We start from the raw sequence: 22,167 nt of genomic DNA, 5'->3' as shown, positions 1-22,167 counted from the left end.
GGCTACACTCTTTGCATCCAATACGACAAGGCAATCTTTCACCTAGTCTGTCAATAGACTGATAATTTTCTTTTCTTTTCTAATTTCACAATTACTTCTTGAGATGTATTGCAATACAATATCAAAGCTCCTTTTCTCTTCTGGCTGAATTATCATTTTAAGCAGATAAGAAAACGTAACTCTGTTCAGTATAAGTACAGTACAAGAAGTAGGAGAGAGTTACGACTATGTCATTGACGATATTTTATGACTTTAGATGGAATTCAAATTACGCTGACACCTCGATCTTGTATACCCTTAAAGCAACTCGTTTTAGTTGTTGTTCATATCGACATGAATTAGCCATCAGCCGATATTCACAAAGCACCAAAAGGGAAATGTAACTTTAAGTTGCCTAGCGTCTAGAAAAAAGGCCTTGGCAAACAGCGTAGACCCAGATGAGACGCCGCATGATGAGGCGTCTCATCAGGGTCTGCGCTGTTTTCTTAAAGGAATTTCTGTAAGAAATATTCTAAATATAGAAATAAATATACAAGATATCCCTAATTTTGGAAATAAATGTATCTTATTTAGAATAATGAGAGAGTCCACTGGGCATAAAAGGGTTAAATTGTATGAATATTGCAGATCAACATGTTTTCTTCTTAATGAAAAGTAAGATATTTATCATGTTAGATGTATTTAATTGCTTTTAATATTTAAACGCGAGCTTGAAAAAGACGATTGGAATTATATGAATTTAAGAAAGTTCGTAAAGGAATTTGTGATAACGGGTGCTGGTCCTTTTCAACCGAGAGATCCACCTAAATATATACAGCGTTTTTTTATTCGAGTCTCGTTCTGGGAAACCTGGGTTAAATGCATGTGCATAAAGTGTCCTCTAAAATTAGCACGTGCAATCCGCACAGGTTAATCGGAGTCTAAACAAGGCCAATGTAACAGAAGCGTTTTATGATATAGGAGGGGGATATTCGATTGTACTAAGCAAACATTGTGTAAGTATCAAAATGGTATAACGAACGCTTTTAGTACCATTCAAAACGGTAACATAAAGTTAACCAGGAAATAGCCAATTTGAATAATTCTTAGTCAAGGTTTAAGTGAAGTTGGTTGATATCGTTAGGTATGGAATTGATACGCAAAAAACTAAGTAAATATCAAGCAGTTATACAATTATCAATGATGTTGCTAGGCTCAATGGTACTAACTCCAAAAACTGTCCTTACGGAAAGTATGAAGGATGTACATACGAAAAGCACACAGTTATAAATTTATTTTTCCACGAGACCAAGCGCACGCTCGCAAGCGAAATTTATATTGCTTGGTATTGGGACACTGGTTATCATGTTGAACGGCGATATAACTGGTTACATATGTTGGTGAAGTAGAACATAGAATGCTGGCCGTTGTGAGATACCTGTTTGAAGTAAGCTTACTGGCTGTGGCGGTTCTGTGAGGCCCGTGTTAAAGCGGTGGCGAGAGGTGTGGTGGACTTGTGAAGCCCCTGTGAGAGATGCGGCATACTAATAGAAGCGGGGCTTTGATGGCCCTTGGTGAGAGCTGATGTACTAAAATGACCGGGGCTTGATGGCCCCTGTGAACGGGGCGGCGAACTTGTTTTGGCGTGATGGTGAGGTTCCTGTAGAAGAGCCGACGTACGGGGAGTTCGAGTTCGTGTGAAATGGATTTGAAGTCAGGGGCCGGCACAAGCCGTGCCATGTTCAGAGATGAAGCCGGAGTAATGCCTGAGTGCCGTGGGGATGGTTCTCCACCAAATGCGATTCAGTAGAAAAAAGCTGTTGAATTCAAGATAAACAACTATCTCTGCACAACATCCTAGTGTCAAACTCTATAAAGTAAGTTTAAAAATGCTGCTAGACGTATAAGTGTTTGGAATTGCATAGTCTAAATAATTAGACGTTATTGCACGGGATACTGATCCAGTGAAAAAAGGAACTCCATAATAGACTTTGTAAACTGTTAAAAGGTTTTGAGTAGCATTATTTGAACTTATCAAGCCACCAGGACCCAAGTTACGATGATCATCATACATTTGTATTGCGTTACAGTTTGAACAGTACATTACACAATTTTTAGCAAAATGTTAGTACAAGATAAGTATTGATGCAAAGCATCAAAGGGCGTCGGGAATTTCAGTGTAAAAGGCACTCAATGAAGTTACATGGAACGATTTTTTTTTCTACTGTAAAAATTAATATATTGGCCGATTATTTTAAACAAATAGAAAAAGATACTAGTATAACCATTATCTATGATTTTGTATTATAACCCCCAAATAACCATCATCTATGATGTTGTGTTATAACCCCCAAATAACCATTATCTATGGTTTTTGTTCTAACCCCCAAATATTCCATAGTTCATTTTATCAAAGACCTATAGAATACATTAATGTTATCTATAGGTCTTTGATTTTATTTACATTGGTTTCCTTTTTTTACTGGCATCCGTGTGTAGTTTTCATTAATGGAACAGAACTGTGTAGGTTTTAAAAAATCTGCTTCATCTTGTAAGCGTAATTTCATATTTTTCTTAACTTCAAGGGGAGATGTTTCTGAACTTATTCTTACGTTGCTCATTTACGATAGGGGTTGAGTACGCCTTGATATATAAACATTGTAAAAGTTTTAATGTGTTTACGACCCCCCCCCCCCGCACCCTATTAAACATATATTTCATGGGCATAATAAAAACTAAAAATGGTTACAAGAAAACAGCATATTTATTTAAACTAAAATGTCTACATCAAAACAAAAAGTTAACATACAACACAAATAAAATAATTTGATTCTGCTGAGGCTCGAACCTTGGGCCTCTCATGTGAAGCGAGCGTGTTACCACTACACTATGGAGCCGCTTGAAAAATCACCTTCTAACTAAGATATTAATAAGTGACTATATTGTAACGTTTATCAATAAAGCAATAAACTGTGTAATCGCTGTCGTCTTTTAAAATTAAAGAAAATACACGTTAACCAAAACTCGAACAGCAAAAGTCTGCGCTATTGTTAGAAAAACCACAAAATAAATATATTTTGATTATGTTTTGTTTGATACATATCAAAAAGTTTCACCGGTTCGCGTATTTGCCCAGTCTCTGTGATCTTTTATGATTGCCCAGTCCCTGTTCTAAAATTAAAAATTGACCCAGCATTTGTAACATATTGCAAGACATATACATTTCCAGAAAGGAAATTCATTTCTGCGTTGAATAAGACCGAGATCGTGAAAATCGCTGCACAATTGATAAAGATATGGCTGTTCAAAGCGATGCACCCTGTTTTAGGGTGATTTTGAGTTGCATACCTTGTTATATATATATTTGATAGTGATTTTTTCCCAGAAAAGTTAATTTTTCGTTATAATATGATTATTTATCATTCAAAACGATGTTTTCACTAATTAATATCATAGCCACACGCTAACCACCTGTGATTAGGATGACATTTCACTACCTATATGTGACAGAGAAATGAGAGTAATTGAGCATTTTATACAAGATAAACGACCTTCGAGTACTGACCTCGCCTTACATATGACGTGTACAGAGCTTTATTTATAACATCCATCCAAGGTAAAGCTCGGAACACATATATGTCACATTAAACCATAAAAGGACAAGTTATGCATGTATATACATACATGTAGGTATAATTTAAATAAATAAACGGGTTACCTGTCGCGGAAAAAATATACGAAGCCATTGTTTGTGGAAATTTATCTCAATCAACGATTCGAAAATATACCGACTTCAGGCCCGTACCCAGGCACTGGGCCCAGGGGCCCGGGCCCCCCCCAGCTGGCTGTCGAGTTATGATTTTTTAATAATGGGTCTTCTGCAATTTTTCTCACATGAAAGGGCCCACAGTACACTTCCCTGCAATGCAAATGTGCAGATTTGTTTTATTGCCCCTGATACACAAGGGGATTAGCGCTAATTTACTCGCCAGTGGAGATAAGCCCCTAGGCATTGTTTTCTTATCACCTTGTACACACATCCCCGATCTGTCAGTTGTGCTCAATGCTTCATCTTTTGATGGTGGGTGTAACTTGTATTTTGATTGGACAAGGAAAGAGAAACAGCGAATGGATGGAACTGTTACAGAAGGTGGTAGGTCTGAACGATAATATTGTAGGTTATATGTCAGTTACTGACATATAACCATAGTAGTATTTTCTCTTTGAAATCAAACCTCCTCTACAGTCATACTTTATGTTACATTTCATAATAAAGGTTTTTTAGTTTCAAAGGTTGCTTTTACTTCTTTATAAAGTGTAATACATTTCTGAAATCTAAAGCTTTAAACATGTGTGTGAATTGCACACCAAGTGATCGTTGATAAAGCATATCACGCTTTTTTTTAATCATTTTTACCCCGGCATGTCACAAACTGTTACAAAATCTTGGACCCCCTTTTCTAAAGTACGTCACAAACTCACACTTTCAAACATTTTTTTAAAATTCATACTTAATTTAAATTTAATCTAAAACTCAATTTACTATTAAACCGTATTAAAATTTCACTTACCGGTAAAACAACTTTCACATTACAGGCTTTTATAACTGTAGGGTTGTTACGATGAGCAGTATGAATATTTATCCACGTGTTTACCTCTAATAAAAACGAAATTATAATAAAGATTTTCTTGCAACCCTTTACTAACTAAAAATGGAACAGTCCAATTATTTCGTCATTAAAATCTGTGTGGAGGTTGTGCCTATTGAATAAGCCGGCCCTGCCAAGTTGCCTATTAAACATTCGAACAACAGAATCAGGAGATACGCAATTCGTCTTATTTTGACATAAAACTAATTCAAATGTTTCACAAATTTTTGAAAATTATTTTTAAATTCTACTAAAGAAATAATAAATAAATTATACAATTTTAAAAAAATAAATGTGTGACATCACACATGGCCTGACTCCCCTCCCCCATGTCACAAACTGTCACTTTCTTACTCATCCTCCCCCCACCTGGAGCGTGACATACTTTATGGACGGCCGTAATGGTTAAAGCTTTAGACTTCAGAAAGGTGCTGATTTACTTGTTACATATCCATAAATTTATAACACAACATATGTTTCTATATGCATTAAAACTCACCTTGAACAGTGCCTAATAAAAAAATCTATTCGGGAGGGCCAACCCCTCCCGCACCCTCCCCGTTTGGGCCCCCCCAGTCAACATTTCCTGGGTACGGCCCTGGACTTATGGAATCAGGCAAACCAGGATCCCATCGGACAGCAGATCGCAAGGCGAAAATTGAGCTGGATTGGTCACACATTGCGAAAGCGAAAACCTTCTTTAGACATCACACGGCAGGCCTGGCATCGGAATTCCAGGGCTAGTGACGTTGACTGACCTGTTTTTTGCTTATCGCGTTGCTGGTTATTTATGATTGTGTCTCTCAAAATGTACTATGCCGGGAATCGTAACATCGAACTTCGACATTGTAAACCTGGGGACCGTTTCAATAAGATATCGTATCGTAAATATAACGATATCGTAACTCGGGTAGTTGCGATTGGATTTACGATTCTCGTAAACCGTTTCAATAACCCCCTCGTAAATGTCCTCGTAAATCGCTCTCGCAATCTACGATTTCTTTATTGTACATTCGGTTTTCTTTGGGGTTATATTCAAACTGTCAACATCCGGTAGGGTGTTAACACAGTGTTGTTTTCGTAATGTGTTGCGAATATTTTAGAAAAAGCACATATAACAAACATTGAACAGAGAGCGAGATGGCTCACACGGGATCAATAGACGATTTATTGCATAAATCAATCTTTCGTACCGTGTTACAGTGGAATAGTGTTGTTTTTCACTGTGTCTGTGTGCAAAGTCCATGAACTCACTGGAAATTGAATTGTTACTAACGTCGTAAGTGGAAATGGAATTTAGAAATGTCTAATCATCATGCTGAATTATCAACAGCATCATTTCTGTGGAACACTGCGATATGCCTTATATAAGTGTTTCATAGTTATGGTGCTTTTAAAATAGTTCACTATCTGCCAAGATTGGAATGGTACATTTGTACTTGTATACAGGTAAAATAAATAATTGTGCAGTGTTTATTTTACTAACATATTGTAGTCAAATAAGGTCACTTCCAACAGCCTCGCTGTTGGGCTAGCTCTTTAGCGACTCGGTTAAAGTGTCTGACTACCACTCTATACCCGGCTTGAGCTCAGTATTTTCACATTAATGGCGACGAGGCAAAAAACGAACTGTGAATGCGGGACTGGGTCTGAGCTGTTTAATGGTTTCTGGGAGAGACATGCTGTAGCGAGCGTGTCTGGGCCTTGAAACATTAAAAGGGGGAGGAGTGTAGTGAAATAAGGTCACTAAGGCTGTTGGGCTAGCTCTTTAGCGACGTGGTTAAGTGTCTGACTACCACTCTGGAGGTCGTGGGTTCAATCCCCGGCTTTTGCTCAGTATTTTCACATTAATATCATACACTTTCACATATAAATATTTATTTAACTCTTTGTATTAAAGCTTGATTCCTGAAAAAGTATGATGCTTATCAAGACACTGGAGTCTATTTCCCGAGTAGAACCAATACTTTGTGTCTTCAGAGATGATCTTGAGGACCCTCCCTCATTGCCAGTGGGGATCAAAGTAGGACCTTCTGATAAAAGTAGCTAGACAGACACTATAATTATGTAATATTCCAGGGCAACCTTTTTACCCAAGGTATTGTCATAGCAAGCTCGTCGCCCGCCGTCTGCCTTCCGCATCGTGCTAAAACTTTGACATTTTGCTCTAAAATCAAAGTGCTTCCACCTGCAACTTTTTAACTTCATATGTAGATGCACCTTGATGAGTTCTATATACCACACCCATTTTTGGGTAACAAGGTCTAAGGTCACTGTGACCTAAAAAAAAACGACAAGCTTTAATTTATTCAAAAGTGCATATAATCATTGATGATTCTGTAAAACATGTAGTTACATATTAGAACAGTTACAATATGTGTTACTCATTTTTTTTGCTTCATAAAACATGGTTTATCTTGACAAATGAAATGGAGGGTATTTGCACCATATTTGTCTGTGTTTAATGATCATGTAAATAAACTTGACATGCAGAAAAAAAAATACTTTTAACATCATTTTTATGTCAAAAAATCAAAGTGGCGCAGAAGGGGACATAATAGTGTTTCCGACAAAGACATTTCTTGTTTTTCCTGCATGTTTCCTGCATACATTCATTTTTGTGTATTAAAAAAATTATTTCTCCTTGTGAAAAATGCACTTCATCAGAAAATAAGTAGGTAACCATAAGTGCATTTTAATTGTGTTTTAAGTATATTTTCAAATAATTTAATTAACTTTTTGGAATAAACAAAACTGAAAAAGTACACACAAGTGTATTAAATTTGCATTAATTACATTTTCATATACATACATGTACCAACGCCTATATATGAGCAGTAGTCCTAAAATGGTTTACTTATGTTGACAAAATGCATTTTGTATTGCTATTATTTCAAAATATAGCTACCCATCAAGTTCAATATAAAACTGTAATGTTAAATTATACACAGTGACACTATGTGAAGTTGGAATATAACATATGTTCAACAATTATAATGTGCTTTTTTTCCTATTGTGTTTATTTCTTTGACAAAATTATTAGTAAAATAGATACTTGCATATACAAATTCATTTCATGCTCTGAATGTATTTTTGTTAAATACTGTGTATACTTTTGTATTATTTGTACTTTTCTAATGTTGAACGGTGATGGTATTTTTATTATTTTCATTGTATTTTTAAACTGTGTGCAGGCACACATCCACAGGGTTTCATTTTTTTTAGGATTTAAGAAAAAATCAAATTAAACACCCAGTGAAATCAATTAAAATGATACAATTATATATGCAATAGTGTCTATTTTACTTATATTTTGTACAAATTAATAACAGGTTCAACTGCATGTACTTCAGTGTTGAAAAAACACTATTTATTCCCAAATTGATGTCTTATTCCAACTTCACATAACAGTGTGTTCCTAGAATAATGAAGAAATACTGGAATCTCAAATTGTGTCCTATCATTGTTTCTAATATCTGCATCAGCAGTAACCCTTCTGAAAATGAAATGTGCTTTTTACCAAAATGCTCTTAAAAAATGGCATTTTATCTGCACTTGTTTAAGCTAATCTCTGCATTTTCCAAAGAGTACATTTTATTGCATTAATTAATTAGAAACAGATGAAGCCTTTTTTCATGTTCTTTAAATTCGGACGTGTATTTTTCTTTTTTTCAATAAATAATCCACTTTTTCTTAGACAGTGGAGTTTTAAGTACATCTTTTTAATTTATAAAATGTTTAAAGTGTATCTTTTCTAGGTTAGGGCATATTTTTACTTTAGAAACAAAATAACTCATTCTTAAAAGCATTGTTAGGTGTTTAATTGCTAAAATTTAAATTAGTAACAAAGTATTTTTTCCATTGGGGCCATACAATCAAAATGTTCACCATAAACTTGCTGACAACTTCAAACATCATTCTATTCAAGTACAAATGTAAGCGCTTCTTCTGCGTTCTCTGTATTGCAATCCACTTTATAATTTAAAGTGTATTTAATTACATGTTGAATAAAAAGATTGTGAAGTAAGAAGCTAAAGTGACAATATTCAAGAAGCTTCTTCTCTTAAAGATTCACTAACACAACATCCAGTTTAAACAGTTTTAACAACTTTATTCGCAACAACAGTAAATATTTGTAGTGGTTATAACAATGACCCAAAGAAATATTATTTATATGATTTAAAAAAAAAATGACTACATATGTGAAGGATTATCTGTGGAAAATATAGGGATATGGAGTAGCTGTACACACAATTTAAGTGGAACATTTTAAGTACAAAAGGGGCATTATTAAGCTAAATGCAGGTCAGAGATAAGCAACTTGGTCAGTGACCTCACAATGACATAATGACCCTGAATACATAAGTGCTTTTAATGAAAATATGTAATAGAAACAGTGATATAAGGATGTTGCATGTTTACCATAATTTTATACACAGCTTATCAATCAAGGTATAGTCGAGCTGAAATTAAATATATATTTTACATTTAAGTTCGAATAAAAAAAATACACATTTTTTTCTTCAAGAGTTCCTGCTGTGTTCAACTGCATGTGTGTAATATAACGTATTCAGTATTATGGGTATGAGAGTCCCATCCACTGCTCCCGGGCCTTGTGGCAGAATCCAACCTTCATGCAAGTTTGTTGGTGTACACAGACTGGAAACCTATGGAATGTATCATGTGTTTAAAATTAACAGTACATGATAAAGCATTTATATACATGATTTGATTAACTGTGTTTAAATTTTCATTGATTTACTGTGCTCAAGTTTTCATCATCTATTGATTTTTATTCACATATAGTTTATGTATCAAATAAAAAAAAAACAAATGAGGAATAAAAAAAGATGAAAAGTAAATAAATTATGATTGTACCATCCCTGTAAAATTAAAAATAATTTTAACTTTAATTATTTGACCCAAAATCTATATGAGATTTTATCACATGCTATACGCTGTTACACATGTGTAATATACTTTTTAAGCGTTTTCATTGGCTTAGTTTTCGTTTATTGACCAATCGCATTTTGTTATTTCACCGAAATGACGTTGCAACGTCAAAGGATGCCACGAAATGTAAACAACATTTGGGATTTATCATTATGTTTGCGTTAATATTTATTTAATTTGCTCATTTAAAAGCATGTGATAAAAAAGATCTCACACTTGTTGTCATATCATACATGTACCATATTTTATTAAACTCGTCCAGGAAATTCATTGGTAAGCTCGCCAAAGGCTCGTTTACTTAGAAAATTCCTTAACTCGTTTAATGAAATATGGTATGATATGACAACTCGTGCCAGATCCTATATGTAAGACATGATGTATTTAAATAAATAACATTTTTTCTACAACAGTTTAAAATCATGATTGAGTAATTGATTATAGAAATAAAGACATTTACTGATCATATGTTTGCTGATTGAACTCGTGAAGGCGTGTCAAATAATGAAAGATGATCTGCTGATTCCATGAAGATCTGCCAGCTTGGAATAGATGTTTCCTTTGGCCAAAAATCTTTAAATGATGTCAGTGATGAGTACCTGTTGGTGTAGTACAATATGAAAAAGTGAATAATACTAGTCTTCTAATGTAATGAAAATACTATAATATGTTACTGTTGTGTATGTGTGTTCAAGAACAACAAGATATTTTGATAACTCAGTAACTGATTTGTTATTTCATGATGATCATCACTTTGGTGTTTTGTGGTTGAAGGTTTGATACACATGTAGGCTAACTGTTAGCCTAACTGGGCACATTTTACAATCCAAAATAATTTAGAAATGCATGTATCGTTCTGACAGAATATGAAATAAACATACTACAAAGAAAAGGAATAGATTGTAACGAGTTGTATAGCGTTGATAACAAACATTTACCAATAAAAAACAAGGCTCCATTGAGTACTTATCCGAACAAAAAAAAATCCGAAATCACATGCAATGGAGATAAAAGCTTACAGCAAAATTAATCATTGCACAATAATTTGAGCGGCGGAAAGCGCATATACTTCAACTGCTGTTGAACAATATAATTGAACCACACACATAATAAAAACGTAGGGTTTTCACTTATGATAAATTGCAATTTATTTTGATTTATTCATCCTTATCGAATATAAACAAAGGGCAGTAACTGATATATTGATTCCAACGTTAAATATTTTGCAGAAAGTAATCAAGGGATAAAAAACAACATGTTTACTTCCTCTGTATTGTCGTCGATAAAAAGACGGAGCCAAAAGCCTCTTATTCGGCGTCTATATGCACAACATACGCGGCGTCCATTTTGTTTTCGACGTAACTACGACTGCTTCTTACGTCTCGTAGACTTACGAGATAATTCTACGATATCGTAAGTTGCGAAAGTTTATTGAAACGCAAAATGGCAAGTTGCGATAATCGCAACTGGTTTACGAGTCGTAACATACTTACGAGAGCTTATTGAAACGGTCCCCAGCGCTCTCCATTGGTCACATTCAATTTTGTGCTCGGAACCAGTCAAATCCCTGTGCGCAGTCTGAACTGGAAAGTACACGCTGATTTCCGTATAATATACAGTCGGAACACGAACATACGCGTAAGAGAAACATAAGAAGCAATCCGATTACAATTTACTTGACAACAACATGGCGGACGAAGAGGTTTGTTATTCATTTTACGTTATAATATTTCCTGAATACTTTTTGTAATAAACTATTTACTTAGCACTTTTTAAAATTTACACGTTGACATTTTAAAACAATAAATTTGTTTGGCTTGTAAGTTATTCAATACTAATATCATCATGGAGCCCCATCTTTCGAACATTTGACATATGATCATATCCTCCGATTCCTTGCATTCAGCGGTTAAGGAAACAAGCGAAAGAATTGTTATATCAATGCAATTAATTTCTCAATAAACGATTAACCTTCAAAGATTGATTTATTTCCTGGTAAATCCGTTTCAAAATTGTTTATTTACATCGTGTTTAACCACGCAAAGCTGATTCTGTGATTGTGATAGTTCCATACACATCACGCAATGTTAGAAGATGTGTATGCAGAACTGTGGGCGCATCACTTTGCAATTTATGTGGAAGTTTAATGAAGAGAACCAAAACAATTAATGGAATAGGGATAACTTTGGATTATTTCAGTTGAAGGAAGAATTTGAAATGCAAATACAAAATTTATTTCTCATTTTGGTTATGTCTGTATTTATTTTCCAGCATAGAAATGTTAGTGAGAAAAAATACATGGAGCTCTTGCGTGTGACCTCAAAATATCAATAAATATTATAATATATCATGTAGGATCACTTATTCAGGTTCACAACTATTTAGTATAATGAGGCTATTTTGAGATTACTATTGATTGAATAAGAAGTAGCCTAAGTGAAATTTTGCAGGCAAGTACTGTCATCTGAAAGAAAAACATTGTATATATTGCTTTTATTTAGCTGATGGTTTATTCTTTAAAAGATTTTTGGGTAATGTATTAAAAGGACATTCTAAAGAGCACTTTTTAAATTTGGTTCCAATTTTGTAGAAAACACACATGATTTAAAATGGGGAAATCAATAATATTGTTTTACAAACACTTTATTAATTTTAAGAAGTTGAAAACTTAAAAAAAGTTGTGTAACTGTATGCTTCTTGAAACTGTTATGGTCTATAAACTCAGTGATCCCCACATCAAGTGTGTTTTCTAACGTAATTGAATGCTTTGTGGACATAAATTATCAATAGCCACTTTTTTTAAAATGGCGTAATTTTTGACCTTTCTTTTTAAACACTTATAAGCATCAGTTTTGGGTACCAAAATATTAGAATCAAACTAGCTACCCCCTTGTTGGTTCTTGCTACTAAGGGTTTTTAACGGAGATCCAAGCATGTTGAACATTCCATTCACAGTTCAACAGTCGTGAGTCAATGTGTTATTTATAAATGAAGCTAGTGATATGTTCAACACAGAATAATAACGCTACAATTGGGGAAGAGGCTGCCCCTGCTGAGGAGCAGGGACCAACTCAAGAAGCTGAAAGTGCCGAACCCAAAGAAGCTGAAAGTGCCGAACCCACAGAAGAAACTCAGCCTGAACCGTCAGCAGTGGAAGGTAAGCAAAGAATTTTTTTTAATATCCAGGTCAAAGTAATTATTTGTAAGTACACTGGATCATGTAGGGTCACATTGGAAATTGTGAAAAGTGACAATTTATTTGAACTACCCTAATTACTCTTAGTTTTTGGTCACTTTAAAATACTTTTGTTTTCATGTCCAAAAATTTAGATTAAAATAAAAAAAACAGGTGTCTGAAACACTCAAAATTAAGAGACACAAAATGTGTGTTTCAATATTTATACACACTATTAAATAAAAAATATTGCATTGACAATCAGATGCTGGTAAGCAATTTGTATATATTGTTCAAAAAAAATAAAGCACGTGCTTTTTAAGAACCATGCAATATAAAATAAATTACTTAATTGTATGTTTCAATTTAAGCTGATGGCTGAAACCATTATCAATTACTGTTAAAAAATCTTCCCAATAGCGCAAATGTAATGGTCCATTGCCAATTTTCTTACCTTCATTTGTTTATAAAACGAAAATGCATGATTAAAGTGCCACCAGATAAGTGTAATAGGGCAGAATTTTTTAGCATTGAAAATGAACTGTCCAAAAATTTAATTTTGGACAAAACCCCATAAGTCAGAAAATTTAGAGTCACACAAAATAATTGTTCTTGCTAAAAAGGATGGTGTCCGAAAATTTAGAATGACCTAAACTTATTAAGGTACCTGTAATATGAGGACTGTATATACTTGCCGTGCCAATGTTCAACATTTTAAGAACCATGTTATTTTAAAAATCTACAACTGTTCATACATAATTGCTTTCGGACTATTTATAATTTATTAGAACTCAATGTAATATTATAGTAGAACACTCCTTTCATAACATGTTTTCTTTTAGTAATGTTAATCTTTTTTAGAACACTTTGTTGTATAACAGTGTACTTCCCTTGCCTACATATATGCTCTTGGAAATGTTCAACGTTTGAAGAACACCATGTAATATAATTGTTTACATTCCAGTGCATACACGTACAGAAAACTCCATCCATTGTTTAAAAGGAATATATTTTTTCAGAAGATGGGCAAGTGGTAGAAGAAGTTGAGGAAGCCCAGGCTGAAACTCCAGCAGAGGAAGGTGGGCAGATTGCAGAGGGGGAAGAACCACCTGACGAGGCAGGTAATGATAATAATAACGCTACAGAAGAAGGGGATGCTGAAGGGAGAGCGTCAAAAAGAGATGGAGAACCTGCAGAAGGGGATGCAGGTAAACAGCAATGATTTGTATACATGTATTTGAATAATGTTTATTTTACCCTTAAGGCATCCTTTTTATTTAACATGAAACTTTGTGTATTTGTTTTCTTAACACAGTTTTTAAGGTTTTATATATAAAACATTTTTTAAATGTTTTAAAGAGAGAACAAAGATATATACTTCAAGCTAGTTTAACTGTTATTATTGTGAAATGTATTTGGTTAAAAAAGGTTTCATAAATCTTCTTTAAATAAAATATAAATGGTGTATTAAATTTCAAATGAATAAATTTCATGAAATGTCAGTTTGACTTGGTTTCTCAAATAGTGCTCTGATATAACAGGAGATGGTGCACCTGAGGGCGATGATGGAGACGGCAAGGCTGAGGGTGAGGGAGAGGAGGGTGGGGAGGGGGAGGAAACAACAGAACGGGAACAAACTCCTAGGACGCCCTTACCTCAGGTATTGTATTAAAGTATTGTGCTGAGTGCATTTACAAAATAAGTTTAATATTGATGAAATTATCATATTATTATCCTCTGGCACTATTTCCATTTATGTTATAAAATATGCCATAATAAACAAACTATCAATGATTCCATCAATTTGTCTGTTTCACAAAATCAAACCAGGAAAAAATCAAAAGAAAATGTTTTATTTACGATTGGCTCATTTTTCAGAGTGATACCTTTGCTGAAGGAGAAAGGTTAGAGAGCCCATTGCCAGGTCGGGTTGGAGAGGCATTGTCTAGGGAAGGGAGTCCGGTTGAGCAGATGCATGCATCCATGCCCAAAACTCTGGAGCCAGGGACCCCAGATAGGGGTAGCCCTGTTGGGGAGAGAGAGCCCCTGACAACATTTGATGAAGAGGATGAGGAGAGGGAAGATGATGAGGAGGAAGAGGAGGATGATGAGGAAGAAGAACAGCCAGAGTTTGATAGGGAGGAACTGATTGAGAGATATCATGTGAGTATCTGGTTAATTTAAGGAGCCCCATTCAGGGAAAACTAGGCTTAATGCTGGCTGCACTGGCGAATCAGGGACCACACTTTCTGCCTACATTTGATTTTTGTTGAGGAGAGACCTACTTTCACCCTTTCGCACTCAGAAGCAAAGTGAAAATAGCTATGTGCAAACAGCATAAAACCAGAACAGCCTGCGAGTAACTCGCAGTCTGTTCAGGTTTTATGCTGTTTGTTTCTCATCAATATCTAAGGGTCGGAAATGAAGCCTTTTAAAATTGAATCAAGTAAGAATGGTCTTTATTTAAATTTCACTTTCTAAAGGACTACAAATGCGTAAAAATACGTATCTAAGTTGTTAAGGGTTAAATTAAATATTCCAATAAAGTGGAAATGGTCATCCTTGATTAGCCTGTGCATAAGATTCATAAGTAACTTCTCCGGATATCTTAGATATCGATATTTGCAAGAATTACAATCCTGGTTTATTAAGAACTTTTACAGGAATCTCAAAAACTGGTCTCTTTAAGAATAACTATAGCAATTCATTAGAAAAATCAACAAAACCACTGCAACATGTGCTAAAAATGGAGGAATTGTTAGAGAGATTTAAAGTTAGTGGTTTAGTGAATTTTTGCCCACCTCTTTACAGCAAGCGATTGTTCAACGGGAGCAGTACCAGCAAAAGAATTACCAGCTGCAGCACAAGCTTGCAGAGTTCTTCCGGAAAAAGAAGGCAGACGACAGTCGACAGGACTATGATAAGAACGTGACCGACCAGGAGCAAAGATACCTGAAATATATGGGTAGGCTGTCATAGGCGTGAAATATATTGGTAGGCTGTCATGGGCGTGAAATATATGGGTAGGCTGTCATGGGCATAAAAAATTTGTTATTCTGACAATGTTACTTGAAATTATTTTTTATTGTAAACAGTATTTTAGCAGAAAAGTTTTATCTGAAAAAACGTGTTGATTGTAAATTTGTCCCTGCTTAGAATTTAACAAAACATTATCAGACTCAACACGTTTCTAGAATGTAGCCACTGAACTTTGAAGCAGATACAGTATGCTTAAATATTGATCACAGTTGGTTGGTAGAGTGCTGGACTGTTAATATGAGGTTTATTTTTATTTATATTATGGAACATGTTCATTCAAGCTAAGAACAATTTGAGCAGTAATATTGGCATGTGAATTGAGGAAATAATAAGATATTATACCCCTGTGCCTGTATTCACCAAACACTTCTTTGACTTGGTTTTAGAATAAAGAATGTTATATATATTTTGAATTCTCAGAAATTTCTTTTAATTTTGAGTCGAACTTGGCAAAAATCACCCCTATCCATGTAATTCTTCTTGTGCACAATTTTGTTACTGACCTTATCGCCACTGGAGGTCTGTTTTAAAATGCTTGCCACATTTTGTTGCTGAGAACATTCTTTATTCTGAAGTCTAAGAATGGGTTGGTACATACTGGCTCTTAGTATGCCTGAAAACTAAACAATCTTAACATTTTCCCACTTAGAAGCTAAGTGGAAAAGTGCAAACAGCATAAAACCAGATCAGCCTGCGAGTAACTCACAGTCTGTTCAGGTTTTATGCTGTTTGCTGCTCATCAGTGTCTAAGGGTTGGAAATGAGGTCTTTAAAATTTGAATTAAGTTAGAAAGGTCTTTAATTAAATTTCACTTTCTAAGGGACTACAAGAGCATCAAAATGCGTATCTGCAGTGTAAGTGGTAAAGGGTTAACAGAAAACCCTGTTTCTTCTGCAGCCAACCTGGAGGATCTGCGCCGACAGGAGCAGCAGGAGAGGGACAACTACAAGCAGCACATCACAAACATCAAGTCTCGATGTGACGAGCGCACAGAAAGTGTAGATGAGGAGAGACGCAAGTTCATGGAGTTCAAGAAACACCAGGCCATGAACGCCGTCAACAGTCGGTCTGGCAGGCCCATCCCACCCAAGGTGAGTGGAGTTGTCTTAATTTGATTTGTCCTGGTTCTTGCTTATTTGAGCTTCAATCTGGAAAAACTGTTTATTGCATGTCCATAAACGTTTTCCGCTTTTATGATATTTTTCGTTGATTTTTTTTTTCTTTACTATCCGTATATTATGAAATCTTTAAATGATTTCGGATAACACGTTTAATTATACGTATTCGAAAATATTAAATTGAATAATAAATTTTGTTGTACCAATGGTCATAACACACAATGCAATGAGTTGGTAAATAACGTGTTCTGAGATTGCCAAACTGTGCATACATATGCATGAATGACCTGACATGGTATATCGCGATCCGGAATGAAGCGTTTTCATTCTCAGAAATTCAATTTCACTTTTGCAAACTCTTCTGAAAGGAGTTACATGTAACATTTAAAATTAAGTTGTTGATTTGTTGTTATTACTAAAAATGAACAGTGCTCTATGCTCTCAAATCACATCACGTGATTAACGCATGTTCAATGGGAATTCCCCCATCCTACAAATCAATAATATGCACTTGCGTAAAATGGCGGAGGTTTGTGTTTATGAAATTGTTTTACACATTTATTATCAATATCGGCCGTATTTTGGTTTTTATAATAGAAATCATAAATATACTGGATTATCGGGTAATGGATAGAGTTGGAACATGTACGTCTATTGAATTCTGAAATAAAAGTGGGACTTTAAAATTTATGTCTGGAAGGTCCACAATTTTAGGCTTTGAAGTCAGGACTTCCAACTTTTAAAAGCTAGCGGAAGAGCTGCTTTTAAGCCCAAATACAGTCTATGCAAAAGTATTGTCACTGATTAGCCTGTGCCAATGTACAGGCTAATCTGGGTCAACATTTTATGCACTTGCATTATGCCCAGGTTTCACAGAACGAGACACGTTTAAATACCAGATGAAACCCATGCGCAAGAATATTCACGACTTGAATATAAAAATTCAAACCTAATAGAAAAGCAATTAAACTCAAACAAAAAAAAACAAAAAAAAGTAACAAGCATTTTTATTGGTCAATATTTTGAGTTGTTATTAAATTTGAGTTTAATGGCATTGGTAGGTTTGGGTTCTGCACTTCCTTGTTTGATATAACAGAAGTTTCTTGATGTTATTACTTCTTTTGAATAATTATACATAATTTACTAAATTAACAAATGAGCCTCATTCAGGGTAAACAGAGTTTAAGCCACGTGTGTCCACACAGATTAGCCAGTGCAGTCTGCACTGGCTTATCAGTCGCGAAACTTTCCACTTTCCACTCTAAGGGATTTTTTCATTTATAGGAAGTCCCTTTTTTGCAAACATCTAGTTTAGGCAGAAAGTGTTGACCAAGATAATCCTGGCTAATCTGGAACAATACTGTTTGCACTTGCATCAAACCCATTTTTATCTGTAAGCAAAAAATCCAGCTAAAGCGGTAAGTGTTGTCCCTGACTAGCTTGTGGGGACTGCACAGACTAATCAAGGAGGACACTTTACGTACATGCTTTTAGCCCAGTTTTCCCAGAGCGTGGCTCATAAACTGTATTGATTCCTTCAGGACATAGAGGCCTACCTGGCTGCAGAGGATCGTAAGGACGGAGAGGTGATCAATGTGAGACTGGAGAACATCAAACTGAAGAACAAACTCAAGAAGAAGGAGCACCAGCTCAAGTCTAAGGTGGGAACCAGTTGGGGCTTTCCTATTATTAGAATGGGAATTGGAATGGGAAAAATGTGTTGTTTGGACAAAAGTTGTGAAATTAGTGTTGTTGGACTTTTGCTAACAAATACTTCAAAATTGAGAATAAAGTGTTTTCTATTGTATTTTCTAAGGTTCAACTTATAGAGTATGATGGGAGATAAACTTAATTTTGAAATTTTATTTTGTAAATGCATTTTAATTTTTTTATTTTGAAACTTTCAATCTGAAATTATAAGGTTCTATTTGTTAAAAATGTATACTTTTCCCATTAGTAATGGGTCCCTTTAATGGCCCCGAATTTGAACAAGAAAAAACACACCGGAAAAGCTTAAGGTTTTCATGTTCTTTTTAAGCTCACTTGTGCAATGCATATGATGAGCTTTTGGACCACCTTTTGCCTGTCATGCATTTTTCGATGTGAGACCTCTATCAAACTTTCATTCAAACCACATGTACTCCTCAACAGCTTGGCAGATTTAATCAAAGCTTAACAATAATGATTTTTTGTGACCTTTAAAAGTTGTTAGGTGCCTTATATATAGGTCACAAAAGGTAAAAATAGAAACTTCAAAAATCATCTATGAAATTTCAAGAAGGATTTAATACTTGTTAAGTAACACCGTAGAGATGTCCTCTACTAAGTTTATTCAAAGCATGCCCCTGGTGTTAAAAAGGCCTTGCCAAAGGGGTCACATGATTTAGATAGCCTTATATAGTAAATAGCTTTAAGAAAATCCTTAAAATTATAAGGGTCAGGGGTTAAATACTTGATAAGCAAGATTGTCTTGGTTTCCTCTAATTAGTAGTTCAATCATACCCATTGGGTCAAAAACTGGCAACGTCCCAGGGTTCAAATTAATTTAATATACTTTAATTGTCAGGGCTTTTATATTTGGTGTTTATTATCTCAGAGTGGTCCTGTACTAAGTTTGTTCAAATCATGCCTGTGCAGTAAAACTGGCCACACCCAAGGTGTTGAATGATTTGTATATATTTTTGTATAAATAACTTAAAAAATATTCTCTGAAACCTCAAGGATCTTTGGTTTTAATATCTTCTTTCTAAATCATAAAGTGATTATGTAAAAAGATTGTTTAAATCACACCACTAACTTCAAAACAAGCCCAGACTAACACACAAACTTCCATGGCGTAGTAAATATTGTGTCCGCCTAGCGATTGGAAGGTCAAGGTATTGAGCCCCACTGGGAGCGTTCCTTCCATCTCCCCCAAAGACGCCAAGTACTAGTTATAGTCCCAAGAAACAGAATCAATAGGGTTTCAATAAGCCTAAGGCTTTCTTTGTAATCGAGCTAAAATAAATGTGTTTAAACTACAAGGATGTGTGATCTTGGGCCATCACAGCTGTCTTGTCCAGTGGTAATGTGTATGGCTCATTTTGTTAAGTTTCAACTGTTTTCATTGTTATCACTTTGTGAAGTCAGTTCAGCCATTTTGCTGTTTTACAGTCATTTTAGACAGAATTATATGTTGGCAAAGTAACCCATATTTTTTTTATTGTAACTACTGGTAAGCTATAAAAGTTATAAAAAGTTCCCTTTATGTGTTATAATATTTGCTGTTGAATCTTGTTATTCACAGGAAGAGTTGGCAGAGGGTCTCCACTTGATAGACTTTGAGCAGCTCAAGATTGAGAACCAAACTTACAATGAGAAGATCGAGGAGAGAAATGAGGTAAGGAGCTGTTGCCTTTTAATGTTTTAACCCCCTATTTCATCTGTCTCTGTGTGTGTTTGTCCGAGTGTCTGTCTGTCTGTTCGTCCCTCTGTCAGTGCATTTGTCCGTCCGTCTCTCTGTCCAATCATAGACACAAATTGATGCGTTATCATGCACTTTTCAATGTAAAGCATTAAATCTGGCAGGGATTGTTTCTAATGATAAATGATGTACTGTGAAACCATTTGTTTGTGTCAGCATGAAATTTCGTGGTTTTTAAAAAAAATCTGGGACCACACTTTATGTCTATGTATTTAGCCAAGTTTTTCGGGAACCAGGCTAAATGTAGGATGCTGCACCTGTTAGAAGGAATATTCTTCAGTTTTTATGGTTTTTTTATATGACTGTAAAATGTATGTTCTCAGAAATCAAATGTTATAACAAAAAGATGGTGCACACCTCTGGTTACAGGAGCTGTTAAAGCTGCGTAAGAAGATCACGAGCACAGTGCAGGTGCTGACCCACCTGAAGGAGAAGCTGCAGTATGTGCAGGCCGAGAACCAGATCCAGAAACGGAACCTGCGGGAAGTGGAGGCCGAGGTTGGACAGGTACGCACTGGAAAACTGTTGTCACTGACTTTCTTACTTGTCTTAAATGGGGATTTTTAATTGGTTCTTCGCCTTATTGCTCACAATTTTAGTGACTTATAATGATGAATTTAAAATGAATAACTTTTTTAAAATACCATATACAAAAAAATTGCTTTTAGTAAGTTTAACATTAATTCATTTTGATTTACAAAGAAATTATTTTCCAGAAAGCATCAATTTCTGGGAGATGAATTGTATGTTTAAGTTGGTAGCAACTGGACTATGTCAGTACAATTTTATTTTAAAATTTAAAGAAATTATGTTGTCAAAGGAGCTCTTAAATTATGACAGTATCCACTTAAACTTGGGCCCTGTATTCACCATACAATGCCTAGACTTCAGACTCAGAATAAAGAATATTCTTTAAATTGGAATATTTAATAAATACTTTTTTTTTCTTATTGTGGCACAAACCACCTCAAATTATATCATGCTTTATCTAGAACATTTAGTTAATGACATGATCACAAGTGGTAGCCAGAATATATGCAAAGCTTGAAAGACTGCTTGGATCTAAGTCTTTACTTATAAGTCTTCCAATAGGTGGGTGAAGTAAGGCGTAGATTATTGATACGGAAAAAAAGTAGTAGCTGTGTAGTTTTTGTTTAAGTCTTCATATTTGTCAGCAAAAGTTTAGCATGTGATCTTATGTCGCACAGATACTTTTATCTTTTAAATTATACATTAACTTTTATGACAAAATTATACATTACCGTTTATGACAAACTACAAATGTTCAAACTAGAACAAGACATACAAATTTTTACAAACTGTTATGATATTCAATAAAAAATGATGTTGTTTTTTTTAAGAAAAGAGACATTTTATCAAGAACAAAACAAGCTCGAGATGCCCTTCGTATAGACAACCAGCGTTTACGTCAGAACTGTGGACTTCTAGGCAACGAGTCGTTGTTACGTGATTTTGAAGAACGGAAGGATGAGGGCGACGATCTTAGAAATAAACTTGAGCAGTTAAAAATGCAGCATGCCGAGCTCACACTGCATTGCAACCAAGTGCGACGAAAAATAGAACAGGCCAAAGGTGGTCGGGCTTAAACAAATGTTATTTGAAATATTGTTGTTATACAGCATTTACCGTACTGAAACAACATTCTGTGGTTATGTGTGTAAGGACACATTGTATTTTGTTTGTATGAAGTCGATGAACAATGTTGTTTTTTAATATGTTGTACTTAACTGTGATATACATGTATGTGATAAATTAAACAAATTACAAAGTTTA

General features: G+C 34.9%; 1 protein-coding gene and 1 long non-coding RNA gene across 7 annotated transcripts; one reads left to right on the top strand and one right to left on the bottom strand.

The window, feature by feature from the left end:
• Positions 1-8,718: 8,718 nt before the first annotated feature.
• LOC127867412 (uncharacterized) lies at positions 8,719-10,821 on the bottom strand. 3 transcript variants are annotated; one of them, XR_008043492.1, is made up of 3 exons: positions 10,517-10,821; positions 10,039-10,177; positions 8,719-9,295 (listed from the first exon to the last, which is right to left on the bottom strand). It is a non-coding gene; the product is annotated as an uncharacterized LOC127867412 (long non-coding RNA). The 3 variants fall into 3 exon arrangements; XR_008043491.1 differs by having other exon boundaries at positions 10,598-10,818; XR_008043490.1 differs by lacking the exon at positions 10,517-10,821 and having other exon boundaries at positions 10,039-10,504.
• Positions 10,822-11,076: 255 nt separating this feature from the next.
• On the top strand, positions 11,077-22,167 carry LOC127867405 (coiled-coil domain-containing protein 96-like). Of its 4 annotated transcripts, none has more exons than XM_052408526.1 (11): positions 11,077-11,280; positions 12,594-12,735; positions 13,776-13,874; positions 14,295-14,413; positions 14,632-14,916; positions 15,565-15,718; positions 16,690-16,883; positions 18,452-18,571; positions 20,197-20,289; positions 20,743-20,880; positions 21,735-22,167. In XM_052408526.1, the coding sequence occupies exons 1-11, from the start codon at positions 11,266-11,268 to the stop codon at positions 21,978-21,980; spliced, it is 1,605 nt and encodes a 534-aa protein (XP_052264486.1). In that variant the 5' UTR covers positions 11,077-11,265; the 3' UTR covers positions 21,981-22,167. The 4 variants fall into 4 exon arrangements, with proteins under 4 accessions (XP_052264486.1, XP_052264484.1, XP_052264485.1 ...); XM_052408524.1 differs by having other exon boundaries at positions 11,089-11,280; positions 13,776-13,961; XM_052408525.1 differs by having other exon boundaries at positions 11,095-11,280; positions 13,773-13,874.

Source organism: Dreissena polymorpha, chromosome 2, assembly GCF_020536995.1.
Source record: "Dreissena polymorpha isolate Duluth1 chromosome 2, UMN_Dpol_1.0, whole genome shotgun sequence".
Classification (NCBI taxonomy): domain Eukaryota; kingdom Metazoa; phylum Mollusca; class Bivalvia; order Myida; family Dreissenidae; genus Dreissena; species Dreissena polymorpha.
The sequence above is the reverse complement of the archived record's forward strand: the minus strand, read 5'-3'. Positions and strand labels throughout refer to the sequence as shown.

Excerpts from the sequence above, each read along its gene's own strand:
- LOC127867405 (XM_052408523.1), top strand. Across the intron at positions 13,962-14,294 it reads ACCTGCAGAAGGGGATGCAG|GAGATGGTGCACCTGAGGGC; the intron begins GTAAACAGCAAT and ends CTGATATAACAG. Across the intron at positions 14,414-14,631 it reads CTAGGACGCCCTTACCTCAG|AGTGATACCTTTGCTGAAGG; the intron begins GTATTGTATTAA and ends CTCATTTTTCAG.